This window comes from Plecotus auritus (genome assembly GCF_963455305.1).
Source record: "Plecotus auritus genome assembly, chromosome: 9".
NCBI lineage: Eukaryota > Metazoa > Chordata > Mammalia > Chiroptera > Vespertilionidae > Plecotus > Plecotus auritus.
This window is the reverse complement of record NC_137783.1, coordinates 109,901,246-109,915,798: the sequence shown is the minus strand read 5'-3', so window position 1 is coordinate 109,915,798 and position 14,553 is coordinate 109,901,246. Positions and strand designations below refer to the sequence as shown.

The following is a 14,553-nucleotide window of genomic DNA, read 5'->3' as shown; positions in this document are numbered from 1 at the left end:
ACTGCCTTTCCATATTTTATTGGGATTTGGGGCTGGGTGGTCTTTAAAGTCCCATCCAGCTATAGACTTTGAGTCTGTTGTTTTCCCATCTGCCACATCTTCTTCAGCAGGTCTCCACCTTCTCCCTCAAGAAGAGATAAGGAAAGGCTTGAGCACATATGGGTTTAGCACAGATTTTCAGGGAGTGAACATAATTGCTCATGGGAGCAAACATGTTCTGTGATTCTCCATGCGAGAAACACATAGGCATTAACATACGTGCATATATGCATAGCCCATGGATACTGACAACAATGTGGTGAAGGGTGTGGTGAAGGGTAGAAAGGGAGAAAGGGGGACAAAATAGGGACATCTGTAATAGTGTCAACAATAAAAAAGAGAAACACATAGGCATTTATTTTTACTTTTTCAAAATAGAAGGAGCCCCTCCCCCTTATTATACAAGTAACATACTTATGGTCAAATGAAACAAATAGTACATAAAATTTTTAAGTAGAAAGGGAACATCACCCATAATCCTTCTCCTCAAAGAAAACTGACATCAAAATAGCCTTTCAGGTTTTTGCTATACATGAAAATATATGCTTCAATAGGGCCTTTTGGAGAACCCCATGGAGATTTCTTTTTTTAAAAAAATATATTTTATTGATTTTTTTTACAGAGAGGAAGGGAGAGGGATAGAGAGTTAGAAACATCAATCAGCTGCCTCCTGCACACCCCCTACTGGGGATCAATCAGCTGCCTCCTGCACACCCCCCACTGGGGATGTGCCCGCAACCAAGGTACATGCCCTTGACTGGAATCGAACCTGGGGCCCTTCAGTCCACAGGCAACACTCTATCCACTGAGCCAAACCAGTTAGGGTGAGATTTCTTAAATAGAAATCAAACCCAACAGTGGAAAGTTCTAGCCTGTGGTTTGTAGCTTGTAAAGTATTCACCTGCTGATATTTGGCTGTTTTTGGCTCACAAACACAGCAATTTTATATGGTTCAACCTACTGTACATAAAGCCTAAAATGTCAGAACTGGTAAAGCTCTTAGAGACTTTCAAGTCTAACAGTTTCACTGTGCTGAAGAGGAAAAAGGATCAGAGAGAAGTGTCCAGACAGTGTCACATACCACATTAGCGGTAGAATCAGGACTGGTTCTCTTTCCACTGAACCAGGTCCCGGCCTTGCACACCCTGCTTCTTTTAATAGGATAGCCTTCCAGGTATGATAATAATCTTGTAGAAGCAGATTTCAACTTAGTATCAGAAAATTTCTCACATAACTCAATCAAAATGGAAGAGGGTGCATTAGAGGTCGTGAAACCTCAATGCTGGAGTTGTGGCTGGGAAGGGCACCACTGTGACATGGCTGGAGAGGCACATGAACCATGGAGCTAATGAGGCTTAATATTCAGAGCCCTGTACATGCATGGCTTCTTCTTAGGTCTTAGGAGGGGTCCTAAGAATGTATTAACATCCTATATAATAAAAGGCTAATATGCAAATCGACCAAATGGCAGAACAACTGGTGACTATGACACACACTGATCACCAGGGGGCAGAGGCTCAACACAGGAGCTGCCCCCTGGTGATCAGTGCCCTCCCACAGGGGGAGCGCTGCTCAGCCAGAAGCTGGGCTCGAGGCTGGCAAGCGCAGCAGTGGCAGCGGGAGCCTCTTCTGTCTCCGTGGCAGCGCTAAGGATGTCCGACTGCTGACATGGGAGCGGGCCTAAGCTGTCAGTTGAACATCCCCTGAGGGCTCCTGGACTGTGAGAGGACGCAGGCCAGGCTGAGGGACCCCCCCCCCCCCCAACCACTGACTGCATGAATTTCATGCACCGGGCCTCTAGTGGTAATATACTTTTGTAATAATTGCATAAGCAGGATATTTTTGAGTTCTTTTTAAGGAGGGCCCCCAGAATTGTGTGACTTTTAGGCTTTGGTCTACTCCTGAACAGCACAGTGCTTTGAGAAGCACTGGGCAAGGAGATTAGAGTTTCTGACTTCCACTCATGGCACTGCTCTGGTCCAAATGGACAGCATGGCACTTGCCCTGCTTCCCTCACAGGGGGGTAAAATCACAAATGTTAAATGGGTTGAAAAACATAAAATGTGAACAAAAATAAGTAAGCAACATTGTATTATCTGTAATATGGGATAATAATTGCTGCTTCTCATGGTCACTGAAGATAACACACACAAAAATGTGTCCTTAGTACATCTTCTTGTTTTATTTCCCTCTGCTGCAACTTCCTTTTCTTCTTCCTCAAGTCCAAAACCCCCAGCCCCCAATACTCCAGCCACAGGACCAGTCATTGGTTATTATCTTTTACTACTTCTGTATGATTGTTCATAGTTCCCACTGTTTATCAAGTCTATCTTTGATGGAAAAAAGTCCTGTTCCGCCAAAAGTCCTGTTCCACAAGGCCCCTCTCCTCTCAGCCCAATGATGGCATCCCTTAGCACTGTTTCTTGTTGATCTTACAGAAAGGAACAGAGGCCTGATGTGATCCATGACAGAGTTCTGGCGGCCCTAGAAGACAATCCTCAGCTGTCTTGATCTTCAGCCACCCCAGTTCCTAACATCAGATCATAGACACACGGTTCTTGATGTACACGTGGTAGGGGTCACTGCGCTTGTCCACTTTGCGGGAGCGGGTGTATCCCAGGATGAGACTGCCCACAGTGGCAGCAAATAGGAACATGACAAAAAGAATATACATGTAGGAGTTGTCATTGCGGCCAGGAAGTTTAGCCCGCTGCTCCTCAGTCAGGTTGTCTGTCCCTGTCCGGCAGAGCAAGTTGCTGTGAAGAGTGGCATTTAGAGCCTTCAGAACAGCATGCAGACTGTGATACCAGGTCTCAGTCCCATTGGTGGTCTCCATAGCAACAGGGATTTAAGTGGGGAAGAACTGGAGGACACTCTGGTGGCAACAGAAAGAGGAAGGATAGTTTCCATTACCTGCAGCTTGACTGATCTCACTCCTTCAGACCCCAGCTAAAATCCCAACATCACAGTTTATTTTACTTGTTTACTTGTCTGTTTCGCCACTAGACTGCAAGCTCCATTAAGGCAGGGACTATGTTTTACTCACTGCTATATACAAGCCCTCATGACAGCACTCGGTAGATGCTCAATAAGTACTTCTGGAATAAAGCCTTCCTTGGCCATTGCAACCCATCTGTCTTTTTTTTATATTTTTTATTCTGTAAGTCACTGAGCTTTAGGCTAGAAGAAATTTAGGGATTATTTAATCCAACTCCGTCATACATACATACAGGGAAACAGAGAGAATAAGTGGTTTGACCATGATTCCAGAGAATATTTAGAGGCAGAGTTTAGACAGAGTCCTGCTTTTTGATGGCTAGTTCAGAGTTTCTCGACTCTCATGCCAGCTCTTGGCAGGACTGTGTGGCATTATTGGAAGTATTCCCCAGGACTCTCCTTCAGCACAGTTCTTTTTTATACTCCACAGGTACCATTGAGATGTATGGAGATGGCTTAGATTTCACCTTACCTAGAACCCGAAACTGGGTCATTTGATCTCTCAAGCATCCTATGTCCCAAGCACTCTGGGTATTCTTACCTATTTAGGATTTTGCTGAGAAGGATTCTGTAGGAAATTCTATTGGAAAGGAATGGCTGGGGAAGCAGGGAGAGGCTGATAACCCCTGCAGGCACTGGAGGAGAGAATAGGGTTGGGCTGGAGGATGGGGAGTGACAGGAGCACTCAGTCTGGTTTGGGGTTTTACCTGCCCCCAAGAGAGAGAAGACACAGCACCTCAACTATCCTGCCTTCTGACACAGTCACTGCATACCTGGCATATGATAGGTGATGGTAGATGTTCCTTTTCCTTCTTCTGGAGACCCTTAGTCTGTAATATAGAAAATCATCCGAAGACAGCCTTGTGTCCTAGTCTCTAAAAAACCATGTCATTCCATTTAAACAAGGCTCTACACCCACTTCCTTCTGGAAATCTTCACTGAGTATTCCCCATCCCTTAACCATACTCCACAAGCTTTATCATCACAGCCTTCCCTTGGCCCAGCACTTACATATAAGGCTTTGTGTGGCTATTCTCTTGTTATTGATAAATGTATCAGCAGACCACATGCTCCTGGTCAGCAGAGCTGTGTCTCGCCCCTACATCTATAGGGCTATCCTGAGATTGGCTGGGAATTCTCCTTCCCTGGTGCTCTAACCTGAGACTGGCTGGGTGTTCTCCTTTCCTCAATAGTCCTGAGTAAAGATGGCCACTAGTAAAGACTGGTTCTAAAGCCCTCCTTTATCTAGGTAGAGCTGTCAACCAACCAAAGTTAACAAACTTGATTATTAACCATAAGGTTTCTTTCCTAGATGACGGAAGATGACAGTTAGTTATGACTATGATAAAATTCATCACCAACTCTAAGAATGCAGAAGTTGGGGGGTGGGGAAAGAATCTAAATAATACAGCCCAGGACTGGCCCACATTTCATACAAGGCCTTTGGGGCCCCATGCTATATAGCACTTGGGCTACCTTATCTGGATGGAGAAGGGGAAAAGAACAAGGGCTTGCTGAGTTAAGACCCAGGAGGCATAAGTTCTCATCTACTACCCCACTTGTCAGGCAACAAATCTGTGCCTTTTTCCCTCATATAGGCCAATGGAAATCAGGAACAGCACAATGAAATTAATGGCTCAACCAATGATTCAACCAGTCATCATTTATGAAGGCTCACTCTTGGGTAGGCTCAGACCCAGCCCCTGTACTGTAGGCACATTGCCAGCTCTTCTATAATACAGGGGACAAGGCAGGGTCTACTGGGGCTTAAGGAAGAAGAGATGAATTTTTATCAGGACTCAGAAAGTGTTCACAGTGATGGAGGCATTCCAGTGGACCTTGAAGGGTTTCCAGGAAGCAGAAAAGGCAAGAAAAGGAAACAGATGAACAAAGGCATGACAACAAGCAAGCACATAAAATGTTTAAAAGAATGGAAAGGAGCATTAGAAGGTTAGAGTGTAAGATGTATGGAGGGCTACGATAAGATGTGGGATGGAGATACTGGTTGAACCAGACCATGGAGGGTCTTGAGTGCCAGACTGCAGATGTAGAACTTTATGTGTAGTTGGGGGAGAGCCATGAAACAGTACTTAAAAAGGGGATACAAGGACCAGATCTGTGCTTGGAGAGGACACTCTGGCTGCTATGTGGACTGAATTGAGGGCGAGATTTAAGACAGAAAACCCAGTGACACAAGGGTCTTGAAATAGTTCAGCTGGAAGACACTCAGTCCTGAGCTGGGACTTAGGGAATGACAAGGTGGGGGCAGGGACAGATGTGGATGTGAGAGGCATTTGGGGAGGAAATGGCTAATGCAAGAGTTGAGGGAGGAAGGGACTTCAGCCAGTGTTACAGGTAGATAACAGACAGGCGGTGTAAGGGCCCAGAGGAGCCCACTTTGAGAAAAATAAATTTCTCACCCCATTTGGGCTTTAGTTTCCTCATCTATCAAAAAGATTAACATAAGGAGATGTTATTTGGTGGGTATAGAGTTTCAGTTTTGCAAGATGAAAAAGTTCTAGAAAACTACTGCACAACAATGTGAATATAGTTAACACTACTGAGCTGTACTCTTAAAAGATAGGTAACATGGTCAACTTTATGTTATGTGGGTTTTTTAAAACCACAAGTTTTTAAAAAAGATTATCATCCCTGCCTTGCCTCCTTCCAGGCTTGCTTGAGCATATACTTTTATTATGGTGAAGAAGATTTTTAAAATATATTTTGATATAAACGTGATTTTTCCATTTAAATGAAGGTTGATTTTTCATTTTTGAGAAGTAAATATGGATTCACAGGACATACAATGAAGGGGAAGTCTCCCTATTTGTAGTGGCCCAGGGCAGTCACCGTTACCAGCTTTCTTAGATATCCTTACAGGGGGGTTTCAACTGACAGGACAGAGGGAGGGCAACCCCAATCTGCAGAGCTAGAGCTTTATCTGTAGTTGGGGAATAATTATGAAACAGTATTTAAAAGGACCAGATCTATGCTTGCAGAGGACACTCTGGCTGCTATGTGGGCTGAATTGAGGGCAAGATTTAAGGCAGAAAACCCAGTGACAAGGGTCCTTTGGAAGACTCACCAAATAACAGGCAAATTCCTCTGGTTCTGAGTTGGCTTCAGGAATCTCCTTCTGGGCGCCCTAAGGCTCCTCAGCCCCTCAGCCTCTTTAGGATGTCTCTGGACACATTTGCGGTCTCAGTATTCACTTCGGGAGTTGGGAGGCCCAGAACTGGAAAGCAGGAGAGGGGGCAGAAAAGGAAGGAAGCAGACAAAGAAAAACCTTCAGAACCAGGGTGGATCACCCAAGACTGGGCCCCAAGGGTTGTGCAATAGCCTTCCTGTGGCCTTTGACCACCCCTTCCTCTTCTTCTCCTCCTCTTCCTGCAGCAGCTGGGCCAGGCCAGTCTAGGGTTACAGCTACAGGAACTGTAGAGTGGCCAAGGGACATTTGATTGCTGTTCCCCAACTCCAGGCCCACAATATTTCAATTGGGTGACTTCATGAGGAACCTCAGTTTAACATGTGAACTGCTCAGGGACCAGTCTAAAACATTCCCTTTTTCAAGGGTACTGGTGTCTTAGCGGGAGCCTCTGAAAGGCTGAAAGGGCCAGAGAGCCAAGGGAATGATACAAGTGGTAGAATGGCAGTTGGCAGTTGGGTTGATATTTTACATAGGAACAAAGGATATTCACAATAGCTTATTTGGATATACTGGGTATAAACATGGTAACAGCATCAACACTACCTGTAGCATAGCTCATTGTGAAAATTAAAGAAGAAAACTACTTAGTGTCTGGCACCAGACACTCCACAGACATGGTGGTGGTTTTATTTTTGTGGAACAGAGGTTGGCAGGGCCTTCAGAGTCCATCCAGTCTAACCTCCCTCATTTTACAGGGAAGGAAATGGAAACCCAAGGAACTGTCTTGGTTCAGCTATTATGTGTGTGACTTCGGGCATGTGACTTCCCTTTTCTGGGCCCCCAGCTTCTGTCTGCATCTATAAATTGAAGGGGTTTTATTATAGGTTCCAGCCAGCTCTAATATCCCAAGAGGGTACAAATCACAAAACCACACTGTGAGATTATGGGAGATCAGATAGGCTGGTGGGAAAAGCATTTTGGGGGCTTTCTAGAGCCTCTCAAATCACAAGATAGAGAAGGCTGCAGACTTTTTCCTCACAAGTTAAAATTCTGAGCTCTGGGACCGAGTTATACTTGCTATTCCAGCCTAGAAAAACTGAGAACCAAATTGCTTGACTTACTCATTTTTCCTCTTAACAGGAGGAGACAGAGTCTATGCAGAAAGTGGGGATAGGAGAATAGGGTAGGTTTTGAGGTGAGATTCAGTGAGAGGACTTCTCTGTGTAGACCTGGATGCTTGTAGTCTGATGGGAAAAGAAAAGAAGCCACAGTTACTGATTTTTATGTGCTGAATTGGGGTGGGAGAGAGGGACTGGGTGTAAGGATATCCTCTCCTTTGGGTCAGGAGAGGCAGAGAGCTGATAAAGGGACAGGTTGGTTCTTTTTGACCTGCCTCTGGGTCCCAAGTTGGGGATCTGGCAATTGGCAACATTTGGAGTTTTGTTCCTCTTTATCAGCTTCTTGGCTCCAAGATAGTCACTGATTATGAAGTTCATAATGACAAGGGAGACAGCTATTGCCCTGCAGAGTCTTTAACTTAAAATAGGAGATAGGCCAGTTAGGAAGGAACTGACCAAGCTGAAAGAGATTTTAAAGATCATTTAGCCCTGGCTGTTATTGCTAAGTGGTTAGAACATCAGCCCACACATCCAAGGATCATGGGTTCAATTTCCAATCAAGGGCATGTACCTGGGTTGCAGGTTTGATCCCTGGGGCACATGCAGGGGGCAACCAATCAATGTGTCTCTCTCACATCAATGTTTCTCTCTCTCTTCCCCCCTCTCTCCCTCCCTCCCTCCCTCCCTTCCATTCTCTCTAAAAAAATCAAAGGGGGGCCCTAGCCTGTTTGGCTCAATGGATAGAGCATCGATTCTGGTCAAGGGCATATGCCCGGGTTGTCGGCTTGATCCCCAGTAGGGGTTGTGCAGGAGGCAGCCAATCAATGATTCTCTCTCATCATTGATGTTTCTATCTCTCTCTTCCTCTCCCTTCATCTATGAAATCAATAAAAATATAAAATAAATAAATACAATAAAAAAATCAAAAAATCAAAGGGGGGGAAATCCTTGGGTGAGGATTAACAACAACCAAAAGATCATTCAGCATCTAGATTCTAGGCCAACCCCTGCATTTTGTAGATGGGGAAACTGAAGCTCAGTAGGTAAAGTGACCCATGGAATGCTGTTCGATGCTCTTTTTACTACTAATGACAGCATTCCTTGACATCTGAGCTGCATATCACACCAAACACAGCCTCCTTGTGTTCTGGGCATCATCTCCTCTAACTCCATGACTACTGCTTTTTCCTGCACTACAGATTCCCGCCCACCTTAATTGAGGATCCAGTAAGGGGGCAAAGGTGGTAAGTTTTGGAGGAGTTAACCTTCCTTTAGAGTCTCCTCTCTCATGGCCCTTTCTGCTCCAGACCTACTCCTGGTCCCCTGAACAAGCCAGACACACTCTCTTCCTCCACAGACTATTACTATTATTTCCTGCACATTAACAGTTTCTCCCTAAATGTTCTGAAATTGAACTCACCTGACCTCTATCTTGGAGGTGGAGGCATACAGCTGTGATCTAAAGGATTAAGTGGGTATCTTAGTGACATTTTCTTTCAGATTTTTCTGGGGGAAAGTGAACCACCACCATTGGTTTTTTTGGTTTACCCATTGCTCTGTTTTTTTAAAAAATATTTTTATTGATTTCAGAGAGGAAGGGAGAGGGGGAGAGAGATAGAAACATCAATGATGAGAGAGACTCATGGATTTGTTGCCTCCTGCATGCCCCTTCTGGGGATCGAGCCCACAACCCAGGCATGTACCCTGACTGGGAATTGAACCCAGGACCTCTTGGTCCATGGGACAATGCTCAATCCACTGAGCCACCACAGCTGGGCTCAGCTACTCTTAAAAATGAGTGTCTTGCCCGAACCGGTTTGGCTCAGTGGATAGAGCGTCGGCCTGCGGACTGAAGGGTCCCGGGTTCGATTCCGGTCAAGGGCATGTACCTTGGTTGCGGGCACATCCCCAGTAGGGGGTGTGCAGGAGGCAGCTGATCGATGTTTCTCTCTCATCGATGTTTCTGGCTCTCTATCCCTCTCCCCTCCTCTCTGTAAAAAATCAATAAAATATTTTTTTAAAAAAATGAGCGTCTTAAGTGCCTGGAAATGTGATAGAGGCAGAGTGTAGGGGATACAGAGATAATTCCTGGGATGCACAATTTTGCCACTGGTCCTTCTGGAGATCTTGTCACCGCCATGGATTAGGGAGCCAATGGATGAGAGAAGAGTTGCAGGAATGGATCTTTTCATGTAGTTGGAAGGAGATGCACGAATAAAATCTGAACTAGAAGGGATCTTAAAAATCATGTCACTGTGCAACCCCCTCATTCAACCAGTGTGAAGAGGGCTCCCCAGAGAGGTAATCACTTGCTTAATGTCTCATAACCTAGGAGGGGTAGAGCTGGGACCAGAAACAGGTATCCAGTCCATAAATCTTTCCACTATAAGTTCTCTGTTACCTATAGAATAGTCTAATCTTCTCTAACTACCATTTAAGCTCCTTTGGATGTGACCCTGCCTCTAGTCCAGCCATGGGCAAACTACGGCCCGCGGGCCGGATCCGGCCCGTTCGGCTGTTCTATCCGGCCCGCGGAGCCAAAAGAGCGGAGGGTTCTCTTGCTCTCCCCTCCACTCCTTTACTTTGAATTTATATTAGTTCACACAAACACTCCATCCATGCTTTTGTTCCGGCCCTCCGGTCCAGTTTAAGAACCCATTGTGGCCCTCGAGTCAAAAAGTTTGCCCACCCCTGCTCTAGTCCCATCTTACCACAACTTTCCCCAGTGTCCTGTAGCCCATGGTACTGAGCTACGGGCCATTCTCAAAACATGCCCTGCACTTGCACACCTCTCTCCTTTGCTCATGCTGTTTTCGTAGGCAGGAATGCCCTTCCTCTTTTTATCTGCCTGGTGAACTCCAATATCCTTTAAGACATAGCTCTAATGTCATCTCTGTAAACTCTCTCCTGAGACACCCCTTCCTACTCTCTAGCTAGTTATTCACTCCTTCTTGTTCGTTCCTACAGTGTTTTGCATAAAACCCTATTAGAGCATTGTGCTGTACTGAAATTATATGTCTGAGTATCTATATAGAATCTATCTATCTATTCATGGTGAGGTATGAGGACAGGTACCTGTCATACATTTCTTCTTCTTTTTTTAATTTTAAATTTTTATTGACTTTAGAGAGAGGAAGGGAGGGAGGGAGGGAGGGAGAGAGAGAGAGAGAGAGAGAGAGAGAGAAAGAAAGAGAGAGAGAGACACACATTGATGTGAGAGAGCAACATAGACCAGCTGCTTCCTACATGCATCCCAACCAGGGATCAAACCCACAACCTGGGTATGCGCCTGACAGAGAATCAAACTACCACCTTTCGGTGGATGCTCCAACCAACTAAGCCACAGGGTCCAGGGCTGCCATACATTTCTTTATTCCCTGGGCCTGAGCACATAGCAGGCATTGAAGAATAAATTAATCAATGCCTTTTCTTATTAGACCATCCCTCTCCAGTACACCCATGCACATTCATGCAAACAGCTTACATTACTTAAGAAACAACTTCAAGGGTAGGCCAAAACAGATCCCATTTGGTGTGGAAAAGGGGAGGCTCAAAGGAAAGAAATCATATCAGTTCGGTGGGGAAGTGAGTCAGGGCTTGAAACCCAGACATTCCCTGACCTGAACCCCATTCAATCCAAAGGGCAAACATTCTTGGCCCCAAAACACCGGCGTGGCTTTGTAACCCTCTTTCCTGTGTACCTACCCAGGGCGTGGCCATACACACCCACCCACTGCACTCACGCAACTCCCAGTCACTCAGCCGGTGATCTACCTTTCAAGTGTTCCTTTCATGGTCCTAATCTTGGCTTCATGCTCGGCTAAGTGACCTTGAGCACTGCACTTGTGTTCTCTGAAACTCATCTAAGGGATGGGGATAATTACCCCTGATTACCTTCCAGGGGAACTCGGGGAAGCATTGGTGGGGAATGTGTTTTAGAAATTACAAAGTATTATTTAAACATAAGAGATAATTATTGGGCAGTCCGGTCACCTTGTTTCTTTACCCACCCAGCTACCCCAATATTACCAAGAACAGCCATCCCTATGTCCTCTATGAGCCCAGAGGTTCATATTATTCCTCTTGGTTCTTCAGAAGCCTTCCTTGTTTTTCATCCTCTCTGATCAGTCCTGTAGTCTCTTTCCATTTAGGGGTGCCATTCTACAGTCCTGTCATTGATGGAGAACACACTAGAGTGGGAATCAAAAGACCTGCCCCTATTTGCCAATGTGTCTAGCCATGTGTCCTGGTTAAGTCACTTCTCCACTCTGGGCCTCATTTTCCCCATCAGTAAGATGGGGTTTCTTGTGTTGCCTAACTCTTAGAAGGTATTTTGAGCATCTACCCATTCCGTGTGGATAGAAATGTGTTCTGAGAAGTGTGGAGTGAGTGAGGATGAAGAAGGTTGTTGGTTATTACCTCAAGGAGTCAAGATAATGCAAAAGCAGTTTCCATGGTGCCAGCATCAGGTCTCTTCCATTTGGAGAAGAGCAGCTGGGTGCCAGGAGGAGCTTACACATTTACAAGGCACCTGTGTAGGTGACGTGGAGAAAGCCCTGGCCTAGGAGTGAGGAGACTTGGGTTCTTTCTGTTCCCTGGTGTGACCCTGGGCAAGTCATCTCCCCCTGGGCCTCAGTTTCCACATATAAAATTGGTGAGGAATAGGTTGTGAGAAGGATATACTCTCCATGGGCCATCACACAGGGTCTGAACTCATCATCTACCTTTTAGAAAAGAGAGTCCTAGGTCTAGACCCCTATCCCCTCATGTCACATGGAGTGCATGGGCAGCGGGGCCCAGAGGTCCATTTTATGGGTGGTGACCCAGGAAAAGAAAGCACAAGGCATAGAGCAGGTGGGCGACTGGCACAGGTTTAAAACGCATAAACTAGAACTTGGCTCCGGACTCTTACCCTAGGCATTTCCCAGGACTGGGGTGCATATAGGGAGTAGCCATGAGGCACATCAACTCTTGCAGAGCAAGCGGCTCCGACCAAGCAAGAAGGCCACTCTGGGTCCCGGAGTGCCATTTCCGTGTGGCACTCGCTGCTCACCCGCAGGTGTTCGCTTGCATATCTGTGGATGTGGAAGAAGCCTTCCTGCCGCCCTCCACAGGCCCCCCACGGTGTCGCGGCGGGGAGGGCCAGGAGCCCAACTCCGCACTCCCACGTGCGCCCAGGAACCCCGCTGCACTGTCCTGGGGCGGATCAGCCTCGTTTCTGAGCTGATCTCAAGAGAGGAGAAGATACCTCATTTCTACCCGCCCCCTCCCACCCCGCCGCGCGCCAGCTCAGCCTTCCCAACCCTGCGGGTGCGCTTTACCTGTCTCTCCCGAAGGGTCCAAGGCTCCGAGGGACGTGGGTCGGCTTGTGGGACACCGCGCCCTGTGCTGGAGGGTGCGCCGCACTGCACCCTTCGTTCCGATGGCCCTTCCGTGTGCAGCCCCTACCCAACACCGCCCCGAGCCCCCTCAGCTTTGCTTACCGACCCGCACTTGGCTCCCTTTTTCCTTCCTTAGGGCGTCCCCTCCTCCGGCCCCGCCCGCCCCCCAGCACACCCCCTTCTCCCCGCGCTGGCTTCGGGCGCCTCCGCCCAGCTGCATGGCCTCACCCCACTGTGGGCGCCTACCCTTCCGTCCCCTGCAGCGCCTGCTTCCTGGACCTGCGGTGGAAAGCCTCCCGCTTTGCTGAGCTTGCCCAGCCTGAGGCCAGTCTCCAGAAAATGAAGCTGAACATTGGGTGCTGGTATTAGCAGGCTTTGCTCCTAGTGGCTGCGTGGTGGTGGGCAAGTCACTGTTTCTCACGGGGTCTTGGCTTCCTTGCCATAAAATGGCTACAATCCTGCATGCATCCTTCACAGGGTGATGGTTAGGGTCAGATGAGATCTTAGAATCCAAAGTATTAAAGCCGAATGGTCACTGGGGAAGTCTGATTCTAACATAGAGGCCCAGGTGGGGAGACAATGGCCCAGGTTCACCAAGGAAGTTGTGGCAGCACTTAGACTCAGAACCCAGGACAGCACTCTCTCTCCTTCACCCCAACTGATGTCTCCTTCCTCCAAGACTCAGTGGCTCGTCTCAGTCCAGACAACTGGTGTCCAGCCACACACCTCACTGGTCCCTGACTCAGAACACCCTTCACTTTCTGGCCACCAAGCTCACTCAAACTACTGTCTGGTGACTCTGCAGGCTCCAGAAAAGAGAAGCAGCTAGGGACAGCTGGGAAACAGCCAGGGGGCTAGGGCAGGGGAGTGGACAGTGGCTGGGAACAGCCTCTCAGGGACTCTGTGGGAGTCCTTATCAGATTCCTCTTTATCAGCCTATGGCCTTGAAATAATTAATAACAAACAGGCCAGCTCTTGCTCCCTTGCAAAGACCTGTTCCGGGACATCTAAGGCACATACCCTCAATCACAGAATCACAGACTACATCTAGGAAGTGCTATCATTTTAGAAAGACCTACCACATGGAGGGAGTGTTGAATCTTCATCAAAACATGTTACTACCGTTTTATCTCTGCGGGTGTGTATTTTGACACAAATACAACTTTTAGTCTGGAAATCACCACTCAGGGAAGTCATCTTGAGCCTGGTCTCAAATTTCATTCTGCCTAAAACTCACCTTGGAGCTTATTTTAGGAAAATAGACTTTTGGGTTCCACTCCAGAGGCTCTGATTCAGGAGATTTGGAATGTAGCCCAGAAATTAACTTTTTTTTAAAGATGCCCAAATGATTCTGGTGCAAGGTGGTTCTTGAGAACAGCCTTGAGGAAACAGCCCTGGCTCAGTTAGGGCTCCTTCCCACATCCTGCTCAGGGCCTTCAGTTTACTCTATAGGAATATTTATTACAGTTATCAAAAGTAACTATTTCCCCACCTCATCTACTAGCTTGCAAATTCTTTTAATATAGGGATTATCTCTTGTTCTAATAAAATACTAGTATTAGAATCATAGTCTTAGACTCACACTTCTGAACAGTTCTAGAATTATTTAGTGGTAGAACCTAAGTTGGAAGAACTTGGAGTTATCTAGTCAAATCCTTTCCTTAAGAATCCCCTATATTCTGCCAAAACCGGTTTGGCTCAGTGGATAGAGCGTCGGCCTGCGGACTGAAGGTCCCGGGTTCGATTCCGGTCAAGGGCATGTACCTTGGTTGTGGGCACATCCCCAGTGGGGGGTGTGCAGGAGGCAGCTGATCGATGTTTCTCTCTCATCGATGTTTCTAACTCTCTATCCCTCTTCCTTCCTCTCTGT

The 14,553-nt window shown here is 46.8% G+C and overlaps 1 protein-coding gene across 3 annotated transcripts; it reads right to left on the bottom strand.

Annotated features, from left to right (window-relative positions):
- Positions 1-363: 363 nt before the first annotated feature.
- On the bottom strand, positions 364-12,919 carry KCNE3 (potassium voltage-gated channel subfamily E regulatory subunit 3). Of its 3 annotated transcripts, XR_013959002.1 has the most exons (4): positions 12,624-12,919; positions 7,306-7,428; positions 6,122-6,271; positions 364-2,914 (listed from the first exon to the last, which is right to left on the bottom strand). XR_013959002.1 is itself a non-coding variant. In XM_080640773.1 (2 exons), the coding sequence occupies exon 2, from the start codon at positions 2,873-2,875 to the stop codon at positions 2,576-2,578; it is 300 nt and encodes a 99-aa protein (XP_080496899.1). In that variant the 5' UTR covers positions 2,876-2,914; positions 6,122-6,259; the 3' UTR covers positions 2,205-2,575. The 3 variants fall into 3 exon arrangements, 1 of the variants encoding a protein (XP_080496899.1); XR_013959003.1 differs by lacking the exon at positions 7,306-7,428 and having other exon boundaries at positions 2,199-2,914; positions 12,624-12,817; XM_080640773.1 differs by lacking the exons at positions 7,306-7,428; positions 12,624-12,919 and having other exon boundaries at positions 2,205-2,914; positions 6,122-6,259.
- Positions 12,920-14,553: the final 1,634 nt, after the last annotated feature.